Genomic DNA, 26505 nt, shown 5'->3' with positions numbered 1-26505 from the left:
TGTAACGCCTCAACATGTGGTCACTATTGGGGGACACCTCTGTCCCCCAAGCCTAGATCTTAGGATACACGGACTAAGTTCTTTTCCAATTCTATGGGTTCCCTTCAGGTATCTTCAAGTTCAAGCCTGAACATGTCTGCAAAGTTTTCCCTGGCCACACCTCCCAACCGGTCTACTCTTCAACCAGTGCAGGGACAGAAAAAGAAGGGACTTAGGAATCTGTTATTCTGTCTTACATAAATTTATTACTTGTATCCTTCTTTTTAAAAGATTGCTTTGTGGAAGTATAGCTGATGTGGGAGAGGGGTGCAAGCAAACATCACACATTTAATGTGTACATCTTGATATACTGAGAGGCGTGAGTACATTTCTGAAACCATGACCACAATTGATGTAATAAACAGATCAGTGCCTCCCAACCCTCCCTCCTTTTGTGGTAAGAATATTTCACATGAGACCCATTCTTAGATTTTAGATGTGCAATACATTCCCGTTGACCACAGGTATGGTGTTGTAAAGTACATCTCTACGGTTGTTCATCTACTGCAATGAGAGTTTTAGCTTACCCTGATGTGTATACTGTCCGCCCATTTCATCCCATGTTGTCACCTATAGCAAAGCTCCTTTTTTATGGCTGTATAGTACTTCCCTGTGAGGATGCATGACACGCGTGACACACGTTTTTATCCAGTGGTGAAGGATTAGTCTGATCCTTTTAACCTTGGCTGTTGCAAACAATTGTACAACAAACACACAAGTGCAGACAGTTCTTCAAGGTCCTCCCATCAGTACTTCTAGATAGGCACTTAAGCTTGGCCTGCTGAGTCTACCAGTATGTCTCCTTTTAGTTTTTGAAGAGACTCTAGTGTCATCTATACTCACTGGACCCTTTGATACTCCTCTTAGCAGGTCAAGTTCCCAGCCAACCTCTCCTCTTTGCTAATTCTTATGCTTTTATTTTTTTCCATTTTTGGCCAATTGGACAACAATTTTCCTGCCTCTGAGCTGTGAATCACATGGCCTATGTCTCTCTCACCTTTATTCTTAGAATCTAGGAAAGTACTCTCATGCCAATAACTGTTCTAGAAATATTTGCCCAAGTATGATTCCCAAAATGCTTTAGGGGCAATAACTCATGAAACAAAGAAAAATAAACTATGCTTTGAGTTTCACCCTCCACCGCCCAGTTACAGGTAATGTAAGAACATCGAGTTATGTATTTGCTTTCATTTAAGTTAGCAATCTGCAAACTCCAAATATTCAAAGACAGAAGTGCTTAGCTGGACCAGGCAATGGCAATGGTGGCGCATACTTTTAATCCCAACACTTGGGAGGTAGAGGCAGTGATTGGATTTCTGAGTTCCAGGCCAGCCTGGTCTACAGAGTAAGTTCCAGGACAGCCAGGGCTGTATAGAGAAACCCTGTCTCAAAAAACAAAAACAGAACAAAACAAAAATATGCTTAGCTGGAACACATATTCTGAAGATATAAACAATAAATGTATGATCATAATGTGAGTCATATATAGTATAGGCCATCTTTACAAATTAATATCCACACACATGGTAATAACTGTATCTGACAATGGGTTAAGTTTGACTTTTTCATCATAATTAGAATGATTAAATTGCTTACAGATATAATGTAGTTCTTCTCCCCGACTCCTCAATCCTTTCTCTCCTGGAAGAAAAGTCTCCTCTCAACTAAGTTGGTGAAATATTTTCTGGTTTTAGGACTTTTTAAAGTCACATTAAAGGAGTCTTTAAAAAATATTTAACATTATCTTCACTCCAAAGATCTCAGTGCTCTATTAACACAGAGCTACAGACAAGGCAAGGGAAAGGGACCCGGATTGCCTATTTATTTGGACACTTACTGCTCTGTGTTTCTCACTCACTCTAATGCTTCCAGCATCTACAGCAGCACCTAGCAACAAGGACACACACAGTATGCAGCAAGGGCTGTGACAGCCCTGCAGGATAACTGGACGAGACGCAGATGGATATGTGGACTCTGTATGGATATGCAGTCCAAAAGAAATCTCTGGGATACACAGATGCCATAATCAATGAAGCTGAAATGCCACCATCCTGCTTCAGCTAGGTGTCAAGCGACATTTAATAAATGGAAAATGAGATAAGGGTTGGATAGACAAAAACACTCTAGTGTGCGACCCATCACTGAATTTCCATCCAGGAATCTAATAAAACCAAGAAATGGAGAACAGAAAATCTATACTTCCCAGCTCCTGCATTAGTCACAAATACACCGTCATTAAGGTCTAGCCAAAAATGTTAGAAGTATTTATTGTGAGAATAAAACACATTTAATTTTCCATATGCTATCCTTTAGCTATCTATTGCAAGCAAAATATTCTTATTGTGGCAGACACTGAAAATAGTAAACCCAAGGATGTTGACCAGCAACTCAGTGGACACGTGCCTAGCCAACACTTTCTGTGTCTGCCACAGAACTCAAAGTTCAGATATCCAGTCAATGAGTTGGCAGAGCGACACCAGATCCTGACCTTTTCTACTTAGCATGATGCTCTAGTCCACAGGCAAACTCTGGTCTGGATCATATGACAATGTGGATGAAACTCCAGAGATGGGGCTTAGGTTTGCATGGTTTCTGCTGTTCCTTTCCCGTTCTCACGGGTGGTAACCCAGAACATATTCCCATCGCTGCTCATTCCCCTTTGTCCAGCGTTAGGAGGCACTTTGCCATCAGCCCCTGTCTATCTGATGCATCGTGTGCCCTTGGCCTTGTAAAGAACAGCAAGCAGGTGTCTGTGGATAGATGCCAAGAGCCCTTCCCAGAGAGCTCCTTGTCTGCCATTTTACAGACGAGACAATGTTGGGGATTGCTTGTTCAGTTTTCATTTGATTCTGTGTCTATCTGTCTGTCTGTCTGTCTCTCTCTCCCTGCCTCCTCTCTCAGTGTGGTCTTATGTAATCCAGGCTAGCCTTAAACTTGCTATGTGGCCAAGGATGAGTTTGGGAGTCTGACCATACTGCCTTTACCTCCCATGTGCTAAGATTATAGCGTGTACCACCGCACTCAGTTTTATACAGGGCAGGGCATTTAATCTGGGGGTAGGAATGCATTCTACCAACTTAGCTATATCTCCTGCCTTCTGTCTGGTTTTATTCCTTCATGAAAACTCAAATTGCATTAATGCTCCATGAATTTTACATGTGGCACTGGGTAATAACTGGACTCATGGCATATGGTAAACCTATTTATTTCACTTTGGTGAACTTACTCTAGTATAAGAATCTAGGGTGGATAAATATATATTTTTGGAGCCTCTCCCCCTCCATTCTTGCTTTCCTCCTTCTCTTCCTCCCTTTTGCCCTCCCTCCTTCCCTCCCTCCCTCCCTCTCTCCCTGCCTAGCTCAATTTAAACACCCCAGAGTGGAGGATATAACTGGAATGATGCAGTGATATGGAACAGGCAAAATGGGCTGCAGTCTGGGCTTGCTTCTTATACTGAAAGACATCAGTAACTTCTTTGAATGTCCACTGCCGCATCTGTGTTAGGACGTAAGGGTACACGCAAATCTCTTTGCCTGAGAAGAAACAGCATCACCATGTGCTGTGCCGCCATACGCATCAGTACTGGTTTGAGGACAGCTCTTCTCTTCCCTTGAATGGAAGTGCATCATTAAACTATTAAAAATGTCTTCACTGCTACTTGAACGAGTCCCTGCTTTAGGCTTGGGATGAGCCAGGATCCTCCAAGTCCCTTGCTGTGGATCTGCTAGTTCCATCGATGTCATGGTTCACAGAGTAGGCCGAAGTCTGGACCCCTGGCCACTTCACATCATGGCCCACATATTTCTGCGGTCTGCCTTCAAGCAGGTACTCACAAGGGCTCTTGTTCCTCACACTGCTCCTCTTCCCTGTAATTGAATTTCTAGGATTACAGATAAATAGAGCTATCATTCACCAGTGTACAGGACCATCCAAAATGAGCATCCTAGGTCAAGAGGTTATAAAATACAGTCATTGACACCTGATGTCCTGCACAAAGTAACATTTTGGGGATCTCACACCCTCTGCAAACATTGGAGCTGTCAGATATTGTCTCATTGCTAAGGTATGACAGCTATGTCTTTAGTTTTTCTGTTTAGAAAATACTTCTTAAACCTAGGTTTAATGCAGGTTCCAAATATTTCTTCTATGACTTCAGCTTTCAAGTCATAATTGAGCTTTTCAAGTTCCATTACAGAATTTTTTTTTTAACAGAGTAAAAAAAGCCATCCCTTGAAGACACAGAAAATAATACTTTGAGATAAATGCAGATGAAAGAAGAACCAAATCCACTGAGCTGGGGATGAGAGCAGGCCCAGGCTACTGATGTGGGTTCTATCTGGCTGGGCTACTTACTCATGAAGTGCCTGGCTGCAGGACTGAGTCAGAAGGAGCCTGGCGAGAGGCAGAGGCTGGGTGAGGTAGCACTGTTCCCCGCGCGCGGCCTTGTCTTTCCCATCTATTAGCAGGATGGGAAAATACGTGTAGTGTTCAATGATGTCTTCCACAGAATCAAACATCTGAAACACAGAAAGCAGAGTGAACACTTTTGAATACATCTGCTGCCTGTAAGCTGTTGCATGTTGCTCAGGGAAGGTGGACCAGTTTTGTAGTTTTGACATTGTTGAGAGACATGTTAGAAGGGGTTGTTGTTGGTGGTGTTTTGAGATAAGAGGCTCGCTCACCCTGCTGCTCAGCCTGGTCTGGACTCTAATCCAGACTGGCCCTGAACGTGCATCATCTATCTCCTCCCAGCATTATAGGTGTCAGCCAGCATGTCTGGTTGTTTCATTTTGTCTTGACGATGTAGCAAATGAGCTGTTGAAGGATGCGTGACAAGCACTGGGAGATGACAAGGGCATCAAAATGCTTGTGGACCACAAGTATGAGGAGCTCTTCAGTTTCCTGTCCTCAGAGTTTGCCCTGGGTCAATAGCTCAAGAGCCTCCCTGATCCATCGCTGCCTTCCCACCCATGGCTTAGATGGGTTGTCCTCCCATCTACTAGCCTTGTGACCTGAGGCAAATGTCTTGCACTCAGTTTCTCTGTCTACCAACAGTGGTGGTGACATTACCACTGGGATTCTCTGAGAGCACCTATGGAGCTCCAGCATAGACAGCATTTGGAAGAAAGGCTTCCCCGTGTTCCAGCACACAGCAAGGGACCGCAAATCTGAAACCGTGGGATGCCCCCTAGACTAGTAGCCTCATAAGTCTTACAAAGAAAGGGAGTTTTTGAATTTCACTTCCAGTTTCAAACCATGGATGGGTTTGAATTCCTCTTTCTTTACATTCAGCAAAGTGGTCAGCGCAGAGAACCTTTCTGTGAAGAGCTCAGCCACTGAGCAGGTTCACGGGCAGCTAAGGGAAGTCTCTTCCCGGGCGTCAGTGGTCAGGAACAAGGTGCTTACTCTTCTCATTCTGTTTTCCTTAGCATTGTTCTGAAGTAATCGATTCGATATCAATAGCCTCCCTCGCTGGTCTCCTACATGGGTCATTTCTATGAAACCACAGTATTAGGAAACAAGGCAGGTGCAATAAACCACATTCTCACCCCATTCTTGGGGACTCTAGTGCTGTGCCCACAGCTGCAATGCTGTCTGAAAAGGCTGGGAGAAGTCTGTAATTAAGCTTCTATTTTTATCTTAGATTTCCCCTCGGGAGAAGAGTGGATGTCAAATGTCCTAATATTAGATTCTAAAGTGTGTTTAAATCTTTTGTGTCTGTCCTGTGTGCAAAGCGTAGACAGCACTTCTTTTTTTTTTTTTCTTGTTAGAAAAACAGACTGGGAGAGGGAGAGAGGGAGGAAGAAAGGGAGAGAGGGAGGGAGGGAGTGAGGGAGAGAGAGAGACAGAAAAAGAAAAGAATAAGGAAGAAGACAGGGGAGGTGGGAAAGAAACCCACATGTCATTGTTAATCTGTCTTTCAGTCTTGACAGCTCGAGTTGTCAAGTAAACATTTATCGTGAGTTTTAGAAACCCACTGCTGCTCAGGTGTCTGCATAAAGGGGAACTGGATGTCTTGTATCCCTGGGTACCCATGGAATGGTTGCTGGTCCAGTCAGTGAATAATGGGCATCGTGAGCTAAGTGTTGCACATTCAATATATCCATGCTTGTGACCTAGGATCTACAGCTATTATCCTATGTGTTGAAAATATCAGTACTGTTTAATTTGGTAAAATGCACTCTCAAAGGGAAGGGTTCATCCCAGGTTGTCATCAGGAAGGGAACGTGTCCTCAGCGTAGTCATGCGTCAGTATGAGATTCTAATCAGAGAGAAGCCAGTGTTTCCCGTGAGGCAGAGTGACGAATTGAAGGACCTCCTAGGTTTTTGTTGTGGGGACACATGGCTTTGCTTGCCCTTTGTGTTTTGGTAAGGATGGCAGACTGGTAGAGCGCCTCCCCTGGGTCTGGCCCAGGTGCTTCTTAGAGCCTTTGTGGTTATGTGTGCTCCTTGCCTTTGCCTGAAGTACATATCCTCAAGGAAAGGGCTTCTCAGCGTCAGTTCAGAAGAGATCGGACATAAGCACCTGCCCCTGTGTACCTGCCATGGTGTTTATATCACGTCATCCCACACTTAGCTCTGTCTTCTTGTCTCCCTATGCCATTACGAACCCCACGAGATAGATGAAAACAGGACAAAATGAATATTGTCCCCAGAAGCCCTCCTGCATCTCCTGCTGAAGAGGCTGGTGATGCTGTCTGAGCCCAGATGGAAGGGCTGGGACTTGGCTTGCATTTTAGCAGAGATTTCTGCCTCTGATTCTTTCAATTCTCTTAAGGACATTCCTCGATAAGGCAGAAGGCTTAGGCTGCACATGAGGACCATCTCTCTCTTACCACAGGCTCAGAGCCTTCTCAGTGGGAAGCATCCCTGTGGGCTGCAGTTTCTCACAAGATGCCTGGCACACAGGAAGCTCCAAGTAGCTGTTGCCTTTCTCAACTTGCAGTGCTTAGGGGCTGATATTGGACTGGAGAGATTGTAGGCAGAAGCCAAGAAGTTTGCAAAGGAGAGGAAATCCCAGTCCTGCAGTTCACTTACCATTCCTGGGCTTCACTTTCACTGTTTTTAAAATGGAGATGAGAGCAGCACCTGCCTCTGGGGTGGGGCGGGGCAGGGTGGGGCTGGGCGGGGCGGGGCGGTGGAAGGTGTGGCTCTAAGAACTCAGGGTACCTAAGGTGCCTGTGCATGGGGTGTGTATGTGAATATTCAACAGATACAGGAAAAGGAAAACTCATGTCTGGGGGGTGAGAAGAATAGGGAATTAAGGACTAACACAGAAAGGGGCTTTTAAAAATAGGCATTGGCATGCAGTAGTTGTAACAGTCTGTGCAGATGCTGAAGGTGGAGGCTCAGTTGACACAGCTCCTGACCTCCAAGGCAGGAGGGATGGCTCATGGTCTGATAAGATACTATGCACTCCTTTTTTTTTTTTTTTTTTTTAAGCAGGTCAAAGTGTGACATGTTGGAAACAAGACTAAGACCTTAGTACAGGCTGTTTCTCCCCAGAAAACAATGTGTCCTTCCTAGAGATGCTTCAAGAAGAGAGAGAGAGAGAGAAAGAGAGAGAGAGAGAGAGAGAGAGAGAGAGAGAGAGAGAGAGAAAGAGAAGTACACATCACCTGGCAGGAGTAGCCATTTCCTAGTTCTATAAGGGGACCCTTTCCCCCCTCAAAAAAAACAAAAAACAAAAAACAAAAAACAAAAAACAAAAAACAAAAAGCAAAAAACAAAAAACAAAAAACAAAAAACAAAAACTCAAAATCCCATAAAACTCAAGCATTTGGAAATCATACTTTTGTTTGTTTGTTTCTTTGTTGCTGTTTGTTTGTTCTAAGAAGAAAAATTCTGTGAACTGGAAGATGTTGAAGAATGATATGAACTTGAGCTAGCTGGTCCCTTCATGTAGATAGCTTTCTATCTGCATGTGGTTGTCACCTAGTTAATGAAGGGACTGACTAATAACCACAAGAAAAGAGTTACAAATAATCATGGCAGACTCTGTTTCTGCCTGACTTAGTTCTGTCCATTGGCTTGGTAGTCCTCATACAGATGAATGGGTCACTTGCCTCCTTAGCTTTTATACGCCTTTTGAATGTGAGTGTGTTTGGCCATTTTTGTGGTAACCTACTCAGTCGCTCAGCGCACACAGCCTGGGCTGAGGAAAGGCTGGAGCTCACTGTCTATTTAAGTTGTAGTCTCATTGCCCTGATGAAATACACCCCAGAGAGCAACTTGATGGAGAAAGGGCTTAATCTGGCAATGGGGTACGGTTCATGGCACAGTCCATCAAAGACCGAAAGCCCAAGGCAGCTGGTCATATTATACTCATAGTCAGGAAGCAAAGAATCATAAATGCTGAAACTCAGCATTCTTTCTCCTTTTGATGTGGTTCAGAACCCAAGCCTAGGGAGTGGTTTGGGTCTGCACACCTCAACTAATGGAATTAAATCCTTGGGGGCTTGTTTCCTAGGAGATTCTAGCTGGGTCAAGTTGGCAATATTAATCATCTTTTTGTCCCTTCCCAAGTGCTGGTTGCCTCTCCCCTGCCTACATGTGATTCTCCGAAAAGGACTCCGTGTCAGAGACTGGATGTAACTAGGACTCTTCATGCAGCCAGACAATAGAATTGCCACTCATGTGCCCTCTAGAAGCACGCGCTAAGCCCCAGTGACATTATTTCAACATCTCCTGATGAACAACAGGTATCTGCGGAAGGAAGTTCTGGATTTATACTGTGTGAGTTTTCAGGAGCTGTCATAACAGTGGAAGAAACACCGTCTGTCATAACAGACTGGGAGAAACAAAAATGTATCTTCCCACAATTCATTAGGCCCAAGGTGTCTACACGGTTGATTCTTCTGAAGCTTTCCTCCTTGGCTGCCAGAGAACTGACTTCTTCCCATGTCCTCATTCACATGTTCTTCTTTCTCTGAGTTAGGTTTTTTTTTTTTTAAATCATTAAAAACAGTATTTACTTTGAAATATAGTTTCCGGCCAAGTCATTTATAACATATATATACTGGCACTCTAGCCCAGGGGCGAACGTGTCAGACAAATGAGACCACAGTGTAAAAAACAATCTATATCTTTACATTCAGCAAATTTATATTAAAATAGTCTGGTTTGTTTTACCTTTCAGGGTGTGCATCAAGAATTGCATGTACTAACACGGCTTCTTCTGTAGACACTCAGAAAGTTCTCATTAGTCAACTGTGTATTCTCTTCAGGCTTTGGGGGAACAACGCAGGGCCAGGTCACTATTGGAATAACTGGTTGGTGCCAGATTGCAAAATTTTTTTCTGAAAGCTATTAAATGATCTTCAAAACAACTTCAGTTTTAAAAAATGGGGAGAGGGTAGGGGCTAGAGGGGTGTGTCAGTGGTTAAGAGCACTTAGTGAAGCCAGGCGGTGGTGGTGCACGCCTGTAATCCCAGCACTCTGGGAGGCAGAGGCAGGCGGATTTCTGAGTTCGAGGCTAGCGTGGTCTACAGAGTGAGTTCCAGGACAGCCAGAGCTATACAGAGAAACCCTGTCTCGGAAAAAAACAAAACAACAACAACAATAATAATAATAATAATAATAAAAAGCACTTAGTGATTTGGCAAAGGACCTGAGTTCCAATGCCAACCCTCACATGGCAGCCCACAAATACCTGTAACTCCAGCTTCTGGATATCTGACACCATTCTGACCTCCTGGGCACCTGCCTGCACTTATGTGCACATACACACAGATACACCCCTCAAACACACATATACTTAAAATTAATATTATAAGGCATTTAATATAGCTGTTGGCAGATATTTATGCACTGCATTTAAGAGATAAGGCCACTGGGTCTCATTATTGGACCCTATTTTGTAAGCCCGTGTACCTTCCACACATCCTTCACTGTGTGACTTAGGAAGATGCAACTATTCATTCAGAACAGGTTGAATGTCCTTTTGATATACATTATGGTGTTGGCTTGGATGTTCCTAAACTATTTTAGCTGTCAAATGTCTATCCTGTTTGGGACCTGGCATATTTTAGCTAGATGCTTAGAATCTAATTCCCTATAATTAATCTATGGAACTATGACCTCCCCCCCTCCCAGTAGACATTAGAAAAAGTTGATTCCTTTGCCATTCCCATAATCTAAACTTAAATGGGATCATTTAAAAGATGCTCAGGGGTTAGAGAGATGACTCAGTGAGTAAGAGCATTTGCTACTCTTGTAGAGGTCCTAGGTTCTGTTCCCAGCATCCACATCTGATGGCTTACTAATCCAGTTCCAGGTGATCCAATGCCCTCTTCTGGCCTCTGTGAGCAGCTGCGTGCATGTGGCACACAGGCACACAGGCACACATGAGCGCAATTGTGAATGAGACCCCACAACCATTATTATAGTGCACATGGTACAAAACAAGCCAAATGGTTACAGTCTGATCATGTTGCTACATCAGCTAACAGTTTCCATGCATTTGTTTCAGAACAATTGATCCCTGTTTGTGAACATAGCTAAATGCAGACATTAGCATTTCCTGTTAGGCCTGTATTTCATGTAGCTAAGTGCCCTTGCTTATGTTCTAAGGGTTAAAGAGAGTGGCCACCAGGTGGTTTGCAGGCTTGGGAGGAACACTTGGTGACAGTGGCTCACTCTTATTCTCTAGTATCATTCTGATTGAGGTTGTGACAAGATCTAATCTGGGTCATTTGGGAAATGTTTGTTCTTCCCCTGTTCAGCATGGCCGCAGCCATTGATAGGTTACAAGGAGTAACAAGCAACAGTTCTCTTTTTTTCTGTTTTGAGATAGGGTCTCATGTAACCCCTGCTGGCCTAGAAGTCACTGTGTAACAGGGTAGAACCCGATCCTCCTGCCTCTACCTCCCAAGTGCTAGGATTTGTACTATCATACCTGTTTTATTATAGGTGGAATACAGAGCTTCACCCATGCCAGGCATAGGTATTCTGCCCACTGAACCACAGCCCTGGTGTTTTCTTTTTGCTAGTAGACTATCTGCTATCCAGATCCTTGGCTTCTGTTAAGCTGCTGTTTTATTCTTTTCTTTTTTTTTTTTAGAGATTTATTTATTCATTATATGTAAGTACACTGAAGTACACTGTCACTGTCTTCAGACACACCAGAAGAGGGCATCAGATCTCATTACCGATGGTTGTGAGCCACCATGTGGTTGCTGGGATTTGAACTCAGGACCTTTGGAAGAGCAATCAGTGCTCTTAACTGCTGAGCTATCTCTCAAGCCCTGCTGTTTTAGTCTTACTAGCATTTCCAGACTGAGCTGGCTGTCGTATCACACTCTACATCAGGTCATTAGCGTCTCCATCAGTTTATGCCTGGTTTTCGAATGTCCTGCTTTGTACTGTGTGCCATTTTCCTTGCTGCCAGGCTCACTGCATAGTAGGCATTACTTCCTGATAGATTTTTTGTTTTTTTTTTGTTTTTGTTTTTGGATTTGGTTTTTTTCAAGACAGGGTTTCTCTGTATAGCCCTGGCTGTCCTGGAACTCACTCTGTAGACCAGGCTGGCCTCGAACTCAGAAATTTGCCTGCCTCTGCCTCCCAGAGTGCTGGGATCACAGGCGTGCGCCACCACCACCCAGCTTCCTGATAGATTCTATCCCTTGTCTCAATACAGAAGTTTCCATGGGCTACTCTGCTGTCTTTGGTCTAATAGCTAAGGCCAATAGTTGAGTGTCAGCATGAATGTTTGAGAAAAGTCCTTGCATCTTTGGGCTTGGACTGTAGCAGTACTGGAAAGTCCTAGCAGACACAGATAGCTCTCTCCCTTTCCAGGAGAGATGAATCGTGGGTGGAATACAGTCCAAGAGCACTGATGAGAGCTGACCATCTCTGCATCTCTGACCCTATGCCTTCCTAGTGCTTCTCTTTTATATATATGTGTGCACGTGTATGCATGTTTATTAGTATTTATCTATCTATATACATGTGTATCAGCAGGGCAGAGAACAAATTCATGTGGTGTTTTTCAGGTACTATCCATTCATTATTTTTTGAGACAAGTTGTCTCACTGGCCTAGAGTTTCCCAAGTAGGCTAGGCTGTGTGGAAATTGAACCTCTCCCCACTTCCCAAGCCCTGTGATTCTTGTAAACTTGAGAGACAAGTTACATACTCCACCCCTGTCTAGCAGTATATTCTAGCAGATGAAATTGAGGACTGGAGCTGTTGGATGTCCATCACTGAAAACACAGAGATCCAGATCCTAAGCTTAGAGTAGTGGACAGATGTGCCTGAACTTATATCCACAGTAGATGGTGATGTATAATTGACTTCTGTCTTCCCCATTTTCCCTCTTAATTTTTATCCTAGAAAGGCTGGGAGTGTAGCCCTGCTTACCCTCCTGCTTACTGCTTCCATCTCTGACCATTTACTTAACTTTCTATGTCACAGCTTCTGTATCTCTGAGAGAGAAGTGATCACATCAAAAAGTTGTTGAGGATTGAAACAGGACAATGCACACAGAACAGATCTGGAATATGTATTTAGTTGAGACATCTTCTTTTGATCAATTTATTTATGTAGTTATTATTTAATGTTTAATTGATTGAACCTAACCCTCACACACAGCAGGCAAGCGCTCTACCACCAAGCCATATCCTCAAAGCTGTTTTTATCCTTTATTTTAAGACAGGGTCATGATAACTTGCCTAGGCTAGTCTTGAGCCAGTAATCTTCCTGCCTCAGTTTTCTATGTATATGGGATTATTGGCCTGTGTAGCATGTGATAGATGTGCCATCAGCACATCTATATAGAGAATGGGACCTCAGCTTAGCACCGAATGCTACTGCTGAACACACACTGATTTTGAGGACCCGATCCTGTGTATAAATGAATGACACGTGATTTTAGAAATGCCTGCAGCAAACATGGGGAGATTGGAGAATGGCAGCATGGGCTGGGAGACGCTCTCTACAAGGCAGAATGCAGCTGCTTCTTTATGAACAGGTTTCTCTAATCGGATTAAGAGGCTGAGGAACATTCAGTGGCATGGCGGACTGCTGCACGGTGAACTGAGCATGTGCCAGCATGTTCGTGAAAGGGGCTGGAAGAATATCACTGTAGAGTCTCTCCTTCTGTCCCGTGTTCACTGGGCTATGTAGACATGGTTGTAGCATCTCCTAAACTCTATGTTTCTTTTTTACTTATAGCCAAAGAAAGGGAGGTGGCTGGGTTGTACATACCTCATTTCCCCTGAGTCCTGTGCCCAGGGCAAACTGCTGGTTGCTCTCGAGGAAACGGATTTTCACATTGTAGACCTTGTTTCCATAAAACACCACCAAAACATACGGTTCTGCCTTGGATTTTGTGGAACAATCTCGGACCAGAAAGGTACCATCCTGAAGCAAAAGGAATTTTGGTTATCTTCTCAGATGTGCAAGGCCCCGGCCTTAAGGTGACATCAACGAAGATGCTCTTGTGAGATTCTTCAACGAATTTAGTTTTTGGCAGCCCAGTTGCACATTCCATTTACCTCCCTGAGCTTTTATGGAGTGTCTGTTGGGGTTTGGGAATGAAGTGTCCCCTCAAGAGGCTTATATGTTAGCAGGTGGCGATGTAGAAAAGCAATTAGTTCACGAAGGTGCCAACGTCATGAGGTTAACCCATCGGTGAGTTCAAAGCCGACTTGGCTATTTGGCGGTGGAGCCTAGCCTAGGAAGTGATCATCAAGAGGGTGCCTTTGAGAGATGTATCTTGTTCTTAATTTTTCTCTGCTTCCTGGCCACTGTGAGGAGGGCAGCCCTTCTTCTGTGGTGCTTCTGTTTTGCCACAGACCTAAAAGCAATGGGACCAGCCTGCCAGGGGCTGAAACTAGGAGCCCAAAGCAACCTTCCTCTTAAAGTTTTCTTTGGGTCTTTTGTCACAGCAAGTGGCTAACACAGTGTCTCTGTGGATAATATTTCTACTGCTTGCTCAGAGTGTACCAGGTATGCAATGGTGCTTCCTTCTTCCAAATCTTCCTCTGATGCTACACAATTCTTAGTCTTAATGAGACTCTAGCCAGGCTATCATTTCCTGAATGGTCACCTGCTCTGGGTCTCCTTTCTGCACAGGGAAGTCCTCCTTCATCCCTTTCTGGTGTGTTTCCCTGAACTGTCACTGTTCACATGCATCCTGCTCATCCTGGAGATCCAATCTTATTCTAGAGAGGAATGGAAACCACCACAGACCAAACAAAAATCTTAGCCCAAGAAATTGGACCCGTGTGGGAAGATTTCAATGCAGGATCAGTGTTTGCAAAAGAGGGATGGGGCTTTGCAGAGACTGATGCCAAAATAAGTAGAGAGATGGAGTAAGAAATACAGTCTGCAGCGGGGTCAAAGCAAGAGTGGGATAAGGAAGAGGAGATAGGAAAGGTACCAGAAGCATCAGTGTCTGAGGCCAAGGGGTAGACAGCAAAGGTGTGCAGATCAATAGGACTGAAGAGTCCAGGGGCTGGGAATAGAGCATGAGACAGAACTAACAAGACACATGGGAGGGTGTGTCTGGTTACAAGATGAAGATGTGAAGTTGAAAGGCAGACTTCCCCTGAATATACCCCGATCACCCCAGCTTTGACCTCAGGATTATGTGGTATCATCACATGCTGGAGCATACTAAAGGTCTGTGAGTATAAATGTATGAAAATGTGCATAGTTGATGATAAATGCCATAAAATAGCATAGATGTAGACAGTCTGTATGATGACTTATATTCTAGTTGTTATAGTATCTATAAAGATGATATGGAATATTGATAACTGGAATCTATAATATAATAATCTATAATATGATATAGTATGCCATGTGATATGATTCTTTAACACTAAATTTAAGGATAGCATGGTGTGGATTCATTAAAACAATATGGGCAGTAGAAGCCTACTGAGAGCTGCCCTTAAGGTGACTGGCATCTTACATCCATTATTTCATTTGATTTTGCATAAATCTAGAGAAAAGATATTTGCCTCCATTTAGGGGAATTAAGACTTCAGAGCCTAAGCAAATCTCCCAGGCTTAGCAGGTGGGTCCAACATCGACACTGGATGTGAGGTTGTCATCTATATAGTTTATGCTTGAGAAATGAGCAGTCAAACTGAAATGGAGTAGTGTGTGTAGGAGGCAAGGGTGGGCTGGAAAGACGGCTTAGCCATTAAGAGCTCTTGCCGCTGTGTTATGAGAACCATGCACCCATGTCAGGCAGCTTACAAAATCATGTCTATCCCTGAGGGACCCACCACCTTCTTCTGGCCTCTATGGGGCACCCACCCATGTGTGTGTGCAGACATGGAGACACACATTTAAATAAAATAATGCAAATAAATATTTTTAGTTACCAAAAATAATAAAAATTGTCTCATAATGTTTTGAGTAAGTTGACATCTTATGCTGGTCTGCATTCATAGCTGTTTTTGATCACAGTGGTTGGACTGTTAGCAAACGACAAATCTGAAAGCCAAACTCCCAAGTCTAAGTCCTAAGCATGCTGACTTCTGCTTTGTCAAAGGTGATGAGGAACCAACTGTAACTTTCTCTGCCTGAAGCATTCATTCAGGAGCAAAGGCTTATGACTCCAGCACAGAACATTGCCAGAGATCAGGAATGGGGACGGGTCCAAGAATTGGAGCCAAGCTGGGGGTTTTATCATCTTAAACTCTGCAATGCAATTGCCAAAATAAATCTGGGAAATCTTTCACTTAAATTACCTCTCATAAATGGGAAACACATTCTGACAAATCAATGCAATCAGAAAAGAAAAATACAGTCACTCGGCTTAGGCAGGGTTACTCTGTGTCTTGGGAGGACACAGCACAAGCAGAAAGAGAGGAAGGGGGCATCGGAGAAGCACTAAGCCTTGCCATAGTGATGCCCTATGGCATGCACAGTGCTCCCAGCACAGCTCACGTGTGGGCTTCTGCATCTGGGCTTAGCAACTCTAAGGTTGTTGTTGTTGGTAAAAGTCCAACTACATGAACGTCGTGGTACGTTGCATACTGATTACCCAAGAAGGGGAGCCTTGGCTGGGGTTTATCATCACCATGACTCATCCTATGTACAGCAGAGGCCAGACAGGTCTGAGACCCTGACAGAGGAAGAGGACAGGCATCCTGGGACAGGGGACCAGATGACCACTCTCGATCTCCACCCCACTGCTGAGAACAGTCATTGTAGTTAGAAACAGCTGAGGCTTGGCTCAGTGAGTACTTACCTCTTTGCTGTGACTGAGACCTTAGCCTCATCCTCCCTGCCTAGGGCATGGGGTAGTTCCACTTATTCCTGATGGGGTCAAGATGGTTTGTTAGCAATTGTCTTTGCCTCTAATGTTAGTGTTAACAGGCTAACATGAAGTTAGTAACTTAAAGTCATTCTAGTATAGTTTTGGAGGTCAGAAGTCTAAGGTGAACTCATTGAGCTAGACTAGTGGGATGGAGTCTGTGTCTGTGACTCTGCTAGTCCCTAGAAGTCACCAGAATTATTGCCCATGATGCTCCTACCATTTTGACCCATACTTCCACAACCAAATCTGTTCCATTATATCATTGTCTCCCTTTTATTGGGGATCACAAGGAGTCACTCAGCCCAGGATAACCTCCCCACTGCAAGATCTCTAACTAAGTCTGCTAAATCCCCTTTTCTATATAAAGTGATCCATTTGCAGCTTCTAAGATTAGGGCTGGACATTGTGTGGGCACAATGGCTGCCCCCATTGTGTGGGGGAAATGATCATTATTCTGTTTATCATAGACATGATGAATAATTTTAATTTTTAAATTTCAATTCTGAGTTTTCTTAAATGTGTCGGAGACCTATCATTTATTCCTAAATTAACTGCCAACTTCCTGTTGTAGTTTCATATTCAGTGGTGGCCTGGTTGAGGATTTAGTGGTCCGTAAGCCACAGAAGCTCTCTAGTATTTCTAAGCAACTCAGTGCAGTTCTGTGCTTGGCAGAGTAGCCACCCCGTAGTCACTTGCTTTTGGATGAAAGCTGTGGTTGCTGTTTGACGTAGTTACAAACACTTGAGCTCTTCTTTATTTGAATGCCATGGTAGGGCAGAACCTCCCTATCCTTTTTGAAGCTGGCTTTGGTCTTGGAATTTGGTCAAGGAAGAGGTAAAGTCTGTTACACTTGTGGAGATGTGTGAAAAGCCACAGAGTAAAGGTGGACACAGAGCCCCACATAGTCCAAACAAATCTATCTTGAATCTGGTGTGCAGTGAAGAAATGGTATCTTGGGATAAATGACAGAGATCTGGGGGGATATCTGTTACTGCAGCCTGACCTGTCATATGCTGGATTGCAACATTCGTGACCTCTGCTCCTTTCTTGAAGAAGTCAGACATAAAGACCCATTGTGCCAGAGGTGTCTGTTAGTAAGGAGATGAAATTTGAAGAGAGCAGAAGGAGGCACTGGCCATTGTGACCCACTGCCATTTCTTAATTGGCTTCATTAGCACTGTTATTTTTAAAAACAGTTTTTCATTTTATGAATAAAGAATCAATAGCTAGTCTTGTTTAGGAACTTGGGAGAGTCAGGTATATGACAGATGGCAAAACCAAGTCTTAGGTCTGAAACCATCTTACATATTTCTGCATTTTCAGAAAGCCATTCCATAATTTCATCTGTATATTTAGTCTTCTTTTATCAACGTTTTCCTGGAAGTAACTAGAAACTGTACCTCATTGTCCATTCTTACTAATTTCCATTTCCTCTCCCATAGAACTGTTTCTCCCTAAGTCCTCTTCATGTCTTTATGTGTATCACAGGCAGAAAAAAAAAAAAAAAAAACCACACAGGGTGGCCACAGAACAACGTGGACCAATTACCTTGTTCTCTTTCATTAACACCTCTTCCACTGCCTGGCGACTGCATTCTCCAACGTACCATTCATTCTGCCAAACATCCTATGGTACAAGTCCAAGTACAATGTTTTAGGATCAAAGGGAGGTATTCATTATGGACTAATTAATTCAAATTCTACTTTTGTTCGACCAGTGTCCAATCACAGACTAATTGATAGATATTCAGCACAGAACATCTCGTTCTGGAACCTGGAAATGTCCACTGACGCTGTGAGGAGATTGACACAGAATAAGCCACTGCAGCTGGGGATCCTGAGGTTGATAGGGATTAGAAGAGTGGGGTCATTGGGAGGGGCCAGGAACTGCCCATCAATTTGGAGAAGTCCATCATTTGAGTCTTAGGAAGCATATACCCTCCATCTGTTGATAATTGTATTTAATTTTCTTTTAGACAGTGTCATATATAACAGGCTGGCCTTGAACTCACTATATATCTGAGGATGGCACAGAACTCTGGTCCTCCTGGTGCTGGAATTATACCCAGCTATCAATGATGCCAATCTGTATGTGGTGAGGTTTTTTTTGACTTGTGTATCCTGTGACACTGTGCTGTGCTGGTCACTGCAAAAAGTGGTCAGAGCAGGCTGCTGCAGCCCTGTCTCTGTGTATCTTCCGCCTGGAGTCATGTAGCAAAACTGAGATGGGAACTATAACTTGGCTGACTTTCTCCCATGCTGCACTGGCTTGTGTGGTGTGTGATATGTGGAGAATAGACTCGGCCTTGCTCTACGACCCTCCACATTGTGTAGAGAAGTGGCTTTCAGACTCAGACCCTGCCAAAAGAGGGACCCCCTAACACCACCACTGATGGCAACAGCCCCAACAATCTATCATCTGACCACAGGTACCAGCACCAAGTAATAACAGACAGGAGACTGCCAACTGTCCCAGTGCTCCAGCTCAGCCCAGTCCCCACTATTTACTCCTCACTCAACCACCACGGTCTGTCTGTCTGTCTGTCTGTCAGTCAGACTTGGACCTGAAGCTCACCTTGGCATCCTAGGCAGGTGGCTTGCCTCTGCAGCTCCACCTTGCAGCTTAGCTCCACCCTGTGTATTCTTGAGTCTCTGGCAACAATCCGACTGGGTTCCCTCCATGTATATCCATTCTCTGCCTCCACTAGGGCCTCTTTAAATTCCGTGACCTTTTTAATCCTTTGTCACCGCCTCCCTCCCAGTTTATGGTATAATTATAATCCACGAGTTAACATCAATAATTCATATACACTGGAGTAAAAGAACTCGGGGGTGCCAGTGAGCAGCTATCAAGGGAAATCAGGACTACTTAGGAAACAGCAGCCAAGGAAATTGATGTAGCTGGTGAGCTTATTACTCAGTGAATTCTGACACTGCAGAAAGATGCAAGTGTGTTCATCTATGGCACTGCTTGTGTGCCCGTGAGTGCATGGTCCTCCAGTCTCTTCATTGAGTTACCATGGTCCCAATGTTGAGTCATATAAAGCCCTTCCTTATTCAGTACCTCAAATCTTCCCTGTACTGTTTCACTGAGCTATGCATGATGGATAATGCTCATTCTAGTTGCAGATGGGTAGCAAGGGCTCAGTGTGTCAAATTCAACCACAGGGTTGGTAATAATCAGGGACATGAGCTCAAGTCTTTGTTTTCTCATCGCAGTCTCTGGTCTTCCCAGCACCAACATGATCCATCCAGCGATGGGCACAGGTAAACATGATCCGGCCAGCAAGCACTAGCTCCTACCTAACTGCAGCCCCTCTCCCTTTCATGCCATCTCATATTATAGGCATGGCTAGTCAGATATATCTACTCTTCTAATGCATGCACGCATGCACACACATATGCATGCACCAGCTACCCTAGGTCAAACACTTCTTATAACTGATCTCTTGTCTCTGCTATTCAGTTCAGGCACTGTGGTCTATTAAGACTCTAAGGTGGGAGTGGGTAGGTGGGAGGGAGGATGATCACCCTCATAGAAGCAGGGGGGTGAGGGAATAGGGAGTTTGAGGAGGGGAACCGGGCAAGGGGATAACATTCGAAATGTAAATAAATAAAATAAACAATTAAAAAAAAAGAGTCTAACAAAGTTAAAGGAAAACACAACCCAGGCAACCATAGTGGGTGAATCTCAAAAGCATTGTGTTCTATGAAACAAAGGCAGGAACAAAAGAGCCACTCTCTGGTTCTGTTTAGACAGGATTCTAGGAAGGACACAGGGTGTTGCTGGAAATAAGAATTGCTGTCTGGAGCCAGAGGTGGATGAGGCTTCAGAAGGGCAGAAAGGAAACTGGGGTATCATGGAAATGTGTTTCTTGAAGCATGACTGTGACTAGCCTGGTAGTTTCATTTGTCAAAAGCAGGGGACTGGACATAATACTTGCAATTTATTACATATATATTGTATGTAAAGGATATCTTAAGTAGTTCATTGTAGACAAGACAAAAATTGTAACCCAAACCCTTACGTTGTTTGAAGCCTCCTTTGTAATAAATTTGTCTATTTTATTTTGTCAACCGGTGGGGATTTAGTACAAAGGAGGCTTCAAACAATGTAAGAATTTTACAGTGCTGGGATGGTCCAGACCCTGCTCTAGGCAAAGCTCATTCAGGTTCCCAGTAAGAAAGTGAGAACTCACCTCCCTGCCAGACTTTGAGCCTGCGGATCCCTGTGGTCACTGTGGTACTGGCTCTGGGGCTCCTGGCTGGACTCAGGGCTCAAGAGGGCTCAGCTATTGTGAGCTTCACTTGCTCATTTAGTCGGTCAAGCTGGAAGATGCCTTAGATTATTGGTTCCCAACCTTCCTAATGCTGAGATCCTTTAATACAGTTCCTCATGTTAGGATGACCCCAACCATAAAACTATTCCGTTGTTACTTCATAACTCTAATTTTGCTACTGTTATGAATTGAAGTCTTAATATCTGATATGCAGGGTATCTGATATGTGATCTCCAAAGGGGTCATGACCCACAGGCTGAGAACTACTGCCTTAGATGTTGTGGCTTGGGACTTCTTAGAATATCTCCAGATGTGGTTGTGAGGAGTTATGGTATAGGTTAGTGCTTGAGCGAAGGCCTTGGTGGCCTCTAAGTGACAATGAGGAAGAAGGAGCTCGTCTCTAGTCCTTTACTGTCATCCGAGTGACTGCAGAGCACAGAACTTGGTGTTAGTGTAGCTTTAACCTTTCTAGTGACCTTTCTAGTCATCTCTGAACAGAGTCAGGATCCCTTAGTAGGCTGAGGGGTCCTGCTGTGCCTTTTAAAGATTTATTTATTTATTTTATGTATGTGAGTACACTGTAACTGTCTTCAGACACACCAGAAGAGGGTGTCAGATCTCATTACAGATGGTTGTGAGCCACCATGTGGTGGCTAGGACTTGAACTCAGGACTTCTAGAAGAGCAGTTAGTGCTCTTAACTGCTGAGCCATCTCTCCAGCCCTCTGCTGTGCCTTTTAAAATGCACAATAAACAATACATAGTGTAGAGTCACCATTTTAGCCCTCTTGAGAGCATAACTCATCCCATGAAGTGCATTTATATTGCTTTTAAAACCATTGCCATTATCCATTTCCAAGAATTTTTCCATCCTCTCAAACTGAAACTGTGCCCACTAAACAACAGCTCTCCATTACTCTCTTCTTCATCCCAGTCCTGGAACCATCTTGCTGCCTGATATCTGTAGACTTGGCTGCTCTAGGAACCATGAGTAGTAGCAGGAGGTATATGCTTGTCCTTTAGTGTCTGTCTTTCTTTACCTAGTACCATGTCTTTGTAGTTTAGCTATGTAAACATGCCACATTTTAATGTGTGTATGTTCAATGTTTTATTTACTTCTCTCTCTGTCTGTCAGTGGATGCTTGTGTTCTTCCTACTGTTGACTATCAGAAATGATGTTATAAAAACAAGAACTCAAGTTCTCCTGGGCTCTTCTTTCAGTTCTCTTGGGGATATATACCCAGTAGCAGAATATGGTAATTGATTTCTATTTGTTTTTTGTCTGTTGTCTGGAATGCTGCTTTAAAAATTAATATACTGGGGACTGGAGAGATGGCTCAGTGGTTAAGAGTACTGACTGCTCGTCCTAAGGTCCTGAGTTTAAATCCCAACAACCATATGATGGCTTACAACCATCTGTTCAGCTACAATGTACTCATATACATAAAATAAATAAATTAATTAAAAAATTAATATACCAATGCAAAGTGAAATCAGTCAATTTGCAGATTACACAGACTTCATTATTGAGAGTATTTAGATATACTACAAGTCATAAGACTTGTTGAACTGTTGAAAATGGGAATATCCTGATCTACTAGCTCTTCTCATGTCCATGAGAAGTTTGGCTTTATATAGACATTGAGTTAGAGCTCAAGATTCCTAAGGCCTGGGACTGGAGAGATGGCTCAGCAGTTAAGAGCACTGACTGCTCTTTCAAAGATTCTGAGTTCAAATACCAGCAACCACATGGTGGCTCATAGCCATCCATAATGAGACCTGATACCCTCTTTTGGTGTGTCTGAAGACAGCTACAGTGTACTTACGTATAACAATAAATTATAACAATAAATAAATCTTTGGGCTGGAGCAAGTGGGGCTGGAGCGAGCAAATGTCCTGAGTTCAATTCCCAGCAACCACATGATGGCCAACAACCATCTGTACAGCTACAGTGTACTCATATACCTAAAATAAATAAATCTTTTAAAAAAAATTCTAATGCCTGTGAGCACAGCAGAGCAAAAATACATTCAGGTGCATGTAAAGGGGAATTGAAAGAGAATTTCAGAGTCCATAGGAAGAATGGGAGGCCATTAGAAAATTAGGTAGAGATTAATTAAGAGGCCAATCAAAGGCATTCAAGGTACTCTAGAGATTACAAGGAATTGATCAGAGATCCCAGATGCTTCAGTTACCAACCTTGAGAAGCTTTGGAGCAGGACACTCATAAGCCAAGGACATGGAATTAGGGTGGCACCATCTTTTTGGTGCTGTCTTTAGTAAGTCATGTTATAGCTTCTGAAGGAAATGGCAGATAAGACACAAAGAAAACTCACTCTTCTTAGTGGAAACCGCAAATGCAAGGTGGACTGAGAGGTGATTGCGTGATGGGAGCTGATTTTAAGGAAAGATCATGAACACGTGGTGGATAAATAAAGCTACTTATTAGCTATTTCTGTCTCTCCACTGTGTCGGGGATCCTGACTCCTCACATCGATTGACACGTGTAATCAGTGCTCAGGGAACGGCTGCCGTGCTCAAGTGAAGTTGAAATGTGATGTGTGAATCTTTTGGTGGAAAATGAACTCAGATATTCAAATTCCAGCTAACCATCCATGAAACTTAACAAATCTAAGTTTAAATTTCTCACATGCCCCTCTCCCCCCTAATTAATGAACAGAATATTCTGAAAATTGGGAAAACATGGAAGTTGAAAATCTGGTGAAAGTGTAATGAAGTATGAGACAACAAAATCTTTTAGAAACATTAAAACGCAATGATTTGTCATTGTATGTGTGGTGGATTGAATATGTATGGCCCCTGTAGACTCATGTGTTTGAATGCTTGGCCCATAGGGAATGGCACTATTAGGAGGTGTGGACTTGTTGGAGTGAGTATGGCCTTGTTGGAGGAAGTGTATGGCTGAGGGGGTGGGTTTTGAGGTCTCCAATACTCAGTCTATGCTTAGAGTGGCACATAGTCTCCTTCTGCCATCAGATCAAGACGCAGAGCTCTCAGCTCCTTCTCTAGCACCATGTCTGCCTGCACGATGCTATGCTTCCCCACCATGATGATAATGGACTAAACCTCTAAAACTGTAAGCCAGCCCCAGTTATTTGTTTTCCTTTATAAGAGTTTCTAAGATCATAGTGTCTTATCACAGCAATAAAACCCTAACTAAGATAGTATGGGAAAACAATTAGTGGCTACCACAACGATCTGCTTTGGGCTCTCACTGGATGCCAAAACTGCTAGAAGGGTTTGCAGAGGCGATACTGTCTCACCTTCTCATCAGGCTTTGTGGGGACCGGTTTCTCTGAGTTTGTGTTTTCATAGGGCAGCATATGAGGGCTGTGGCTGGCTGCAGCTTGGCATCTCTGAGGAGGACAGTGTCGCATGATACCTGTATGGTCTGGAAAGAGATCACACTCAAATGCAGTTGCATTGCTGACTCAATCTGTCTCCTTCCAACATTAGCTGGGCTCATCACATCTGCCTGTCTGTGGCCATCTTTATGGACTAGACAAACACCCTCTCACCAGGGACTGCAGTGCTCCCAGGATTACTCCTCCACTTCCACCCCCTCTGCCCCCCAACAGGGAACCTGAAATAATCTTCCAGAACTCTAATTGTGTAGCTGGGGAGAGAGCTCAGTGGGTTAAAGTGCTTGCCTTATGGCTGTGATGAATAGTTAAAATCCTAAAAATTCATATAAAAGTCAGATGCTAGTGGGCAGTTTTAATCCCAGTATTCCTACCAGGAAATGGTAGGCAGAGACAGGAGAATCCCTAGAAAATTGATGGGTGGGGCAGTTTAAAATCCTAGGGGTGTGGCTGGAGTGCCATCTCTCTTCGGGCATACTCAAACACATGTACTTGTAGACTAGCACTCTGCACCCCACCCCAGAGCTCTGCCTGCCTACCAGGAGGTCAGCTCAAACCCGAGAGACACACAGCTCTACTTGCCTCCTGGGATGCCTGCTACAACCCAGGACACCTTGGGCAGCCAACACCAGGGACAACCAGATGGTGAAATACAAGTGTAAAAACATAACCAATAGAAGCCAGTGCAATGTGACACCATCAGAACCCAGCACCCATTATCCTACTACAGCAAGCCCTGGATATCCTAACACACCTGTAGAGCAAGATTGTGACCTTAAAAGCCATCTCATAAAGATGATAGAGGCCTTTAAAGAGGATATAAATAATTCCCTTAAAGAAATATAGGAAAACACAATCAAACAGGTTGAAGCCCTTAAAGAAGAGACAAATAAAAAGTTCCTAATTCACACAGGAAATTTGGGACACTGTGAAAAGACCAGACAAGTTGGAGTAGCTATACTAAAATCTAAATAGACATTCAACCAAATCTATCAAAAGAAATGGGGAAAGACACTTCATACTCATCAAGGGGAAAATTCCACCAAGTTGATGCCTCAATTCTGAACATCTCTGTCCCAATGCAATGGCACTCACATTCATAAAAGACACTTTACTAAAGCTCAAATAACACATTGAACCTCACAGACTAATAGTGGAGGACTTTAACACCTCACTTTCAAGAATGGACAGGTCATTGAAACAGAAACTAAACAAAGTAATAATGAAACTAACAGATTTTATGAGCCAAATGAATTTAACTGATATCCACAGAAATTTACCCCAAAACAAAAGAATATGCATTCTTCTCAGCACCTCATGGAATCTACTCCAAAACTGACTATATAATTGGGCACAAAGCAAGCTTCAACAGATACAACAAGATTGAAATAATCCCTTACCTTCTGTCAGATCTTCATGGATTAAAGCTAGATTTCAACAACAGAAACAACAGAAAGTCTACATACTCATGGAAACTGAACAGCTCTCTACTCAATGATCACTTGGTCAGGGAAGAACTATGTTGAGGTTTGCTCTGTTGCTATGTATTGTAATGCTGAGTGCAGGCCCCCAAGACCTGATTGCTTCAGAGATAAGAGAGTCTGCATGTAGACCTAAGTGATGTTATGTGAACTTACCCCAAGTTATTTCTGATTAGTGAATAAAAATACTGACAGCCAATAGCTTGGCAAAAGAGACATAGGCAGGGGTTTGGAGACTGGGCTTAGGATCTGAGGAGAATCGCAAAGAGAAGAAGCGAAGAGGAAGAGAGAATGGCATGGGTTAGGAGTCAAGAAACCATGACCTCGAGGGCTGGCCAATTGGAGTTAAGAGCAGCCCAGACGAAACATAGTAAGAAATAACTCAGGGTTATCACTAGAAAAGTAGATTCTGGCAGCATAAAGGGTAGTTATCTACCCAGCTCTTGTGCTATTTAAGACTTACTATAAATAATAAAAGTTGGGTGTCTTTTATCTGGGAACTGAATGATGAAAGACAGGGTAGAAACCCTCAATAGGAATTAGAAATTTCTACAACAGAAATAAAGAAATGAAAGACTTTCTAGAATTCAACAAAAATGAAAGCACAACATACCCAAACTAATGGGACACAATGAAAGCAGTGCTATGAGGAAAATTCATAATACTAAGTGCTTTCGTAAAGGAATTGGAACGATCTCACACTAACAGCTTAACAGTACACCTGAGAGCTCTATAACTAAAGAAAGCAAGCATACCCAAGAGGACTAGATGATAGGAACTAGTCAAATGCAGCGCTGATATTAATCAATTTGAAACAAAGAGAATACAAAGAATCAACAAAACCAGGAGCTGGTTCTTTGAGAAAGTCAACAAGATAGACAAACTCTTCATTAACTAACTAAAAGGCACAAAGACAGTATCCAAATTAACAAAAATCAGACACGAAAAGGGAGACATAACAACAGAAACTGAGGAAATTCAAAGAATCAGTAGGTCTTACCTCAAAAGCCTGTACTCCACAAAGGTGGAAAATCTAAATGAAATG

The 26505-nt window shown here is 43.3% G+C and overlaps 1 protein-coding gene across 1 annotated transcript in view; it reads right to left on the bottom strand.

The window, feature by feature from the left end:
• Positions 1-3392: 3392 nt before the first annotated feature.
• Clnk (cytokine dependent hematopoietic cell linker) overlaps positions 3393-26505 on the bottom strand; it is a 186501-nt gene continuing 163388 nt past the window's right edge. Inside the window, exons 17-21 of the mRNA XM_052199334.1 lie at positions 23881-24008; positions 17866-17943; positions 13245-13400; positions 4393-4556; positions 3393-3919 (exon numbers count right to left, since the gene is read on the bottom strand). Coding sequence (XP_052055294.1) covers positions 3715-3919; positions 4393-4556; positions 13245-13400; positions 17866-17943; positions 23881-24008 — 731 coding nt within the window. The 3' untranslated portion in view covers positions 3393-3714. The remainder of the gene's footprint in view (positions 3920-4392; positions 4557-13244; positions 13401-17865; positions 17944-23880; positions 24009-26505) is intronic.

This window comes from Apodemus sylvaticus, chromosome 11 (genome assembly GCF_947179515.1).
Source record: "Apodemus sylvaticus chromosome 11, mApoSyl1.1, whole genome shotgun sequence".
Classification (NCBI taxonomy): Eukaryota; Metazoa; Chordata; class Mammalia; order Rodentia; family Muridae; genus Apodemus; species Apodemus sylvaticus.
Note: the sequence above shows the minus strand (reverse complement) of the source record. Positions and strands in the feature narration are given on the sequence as shown.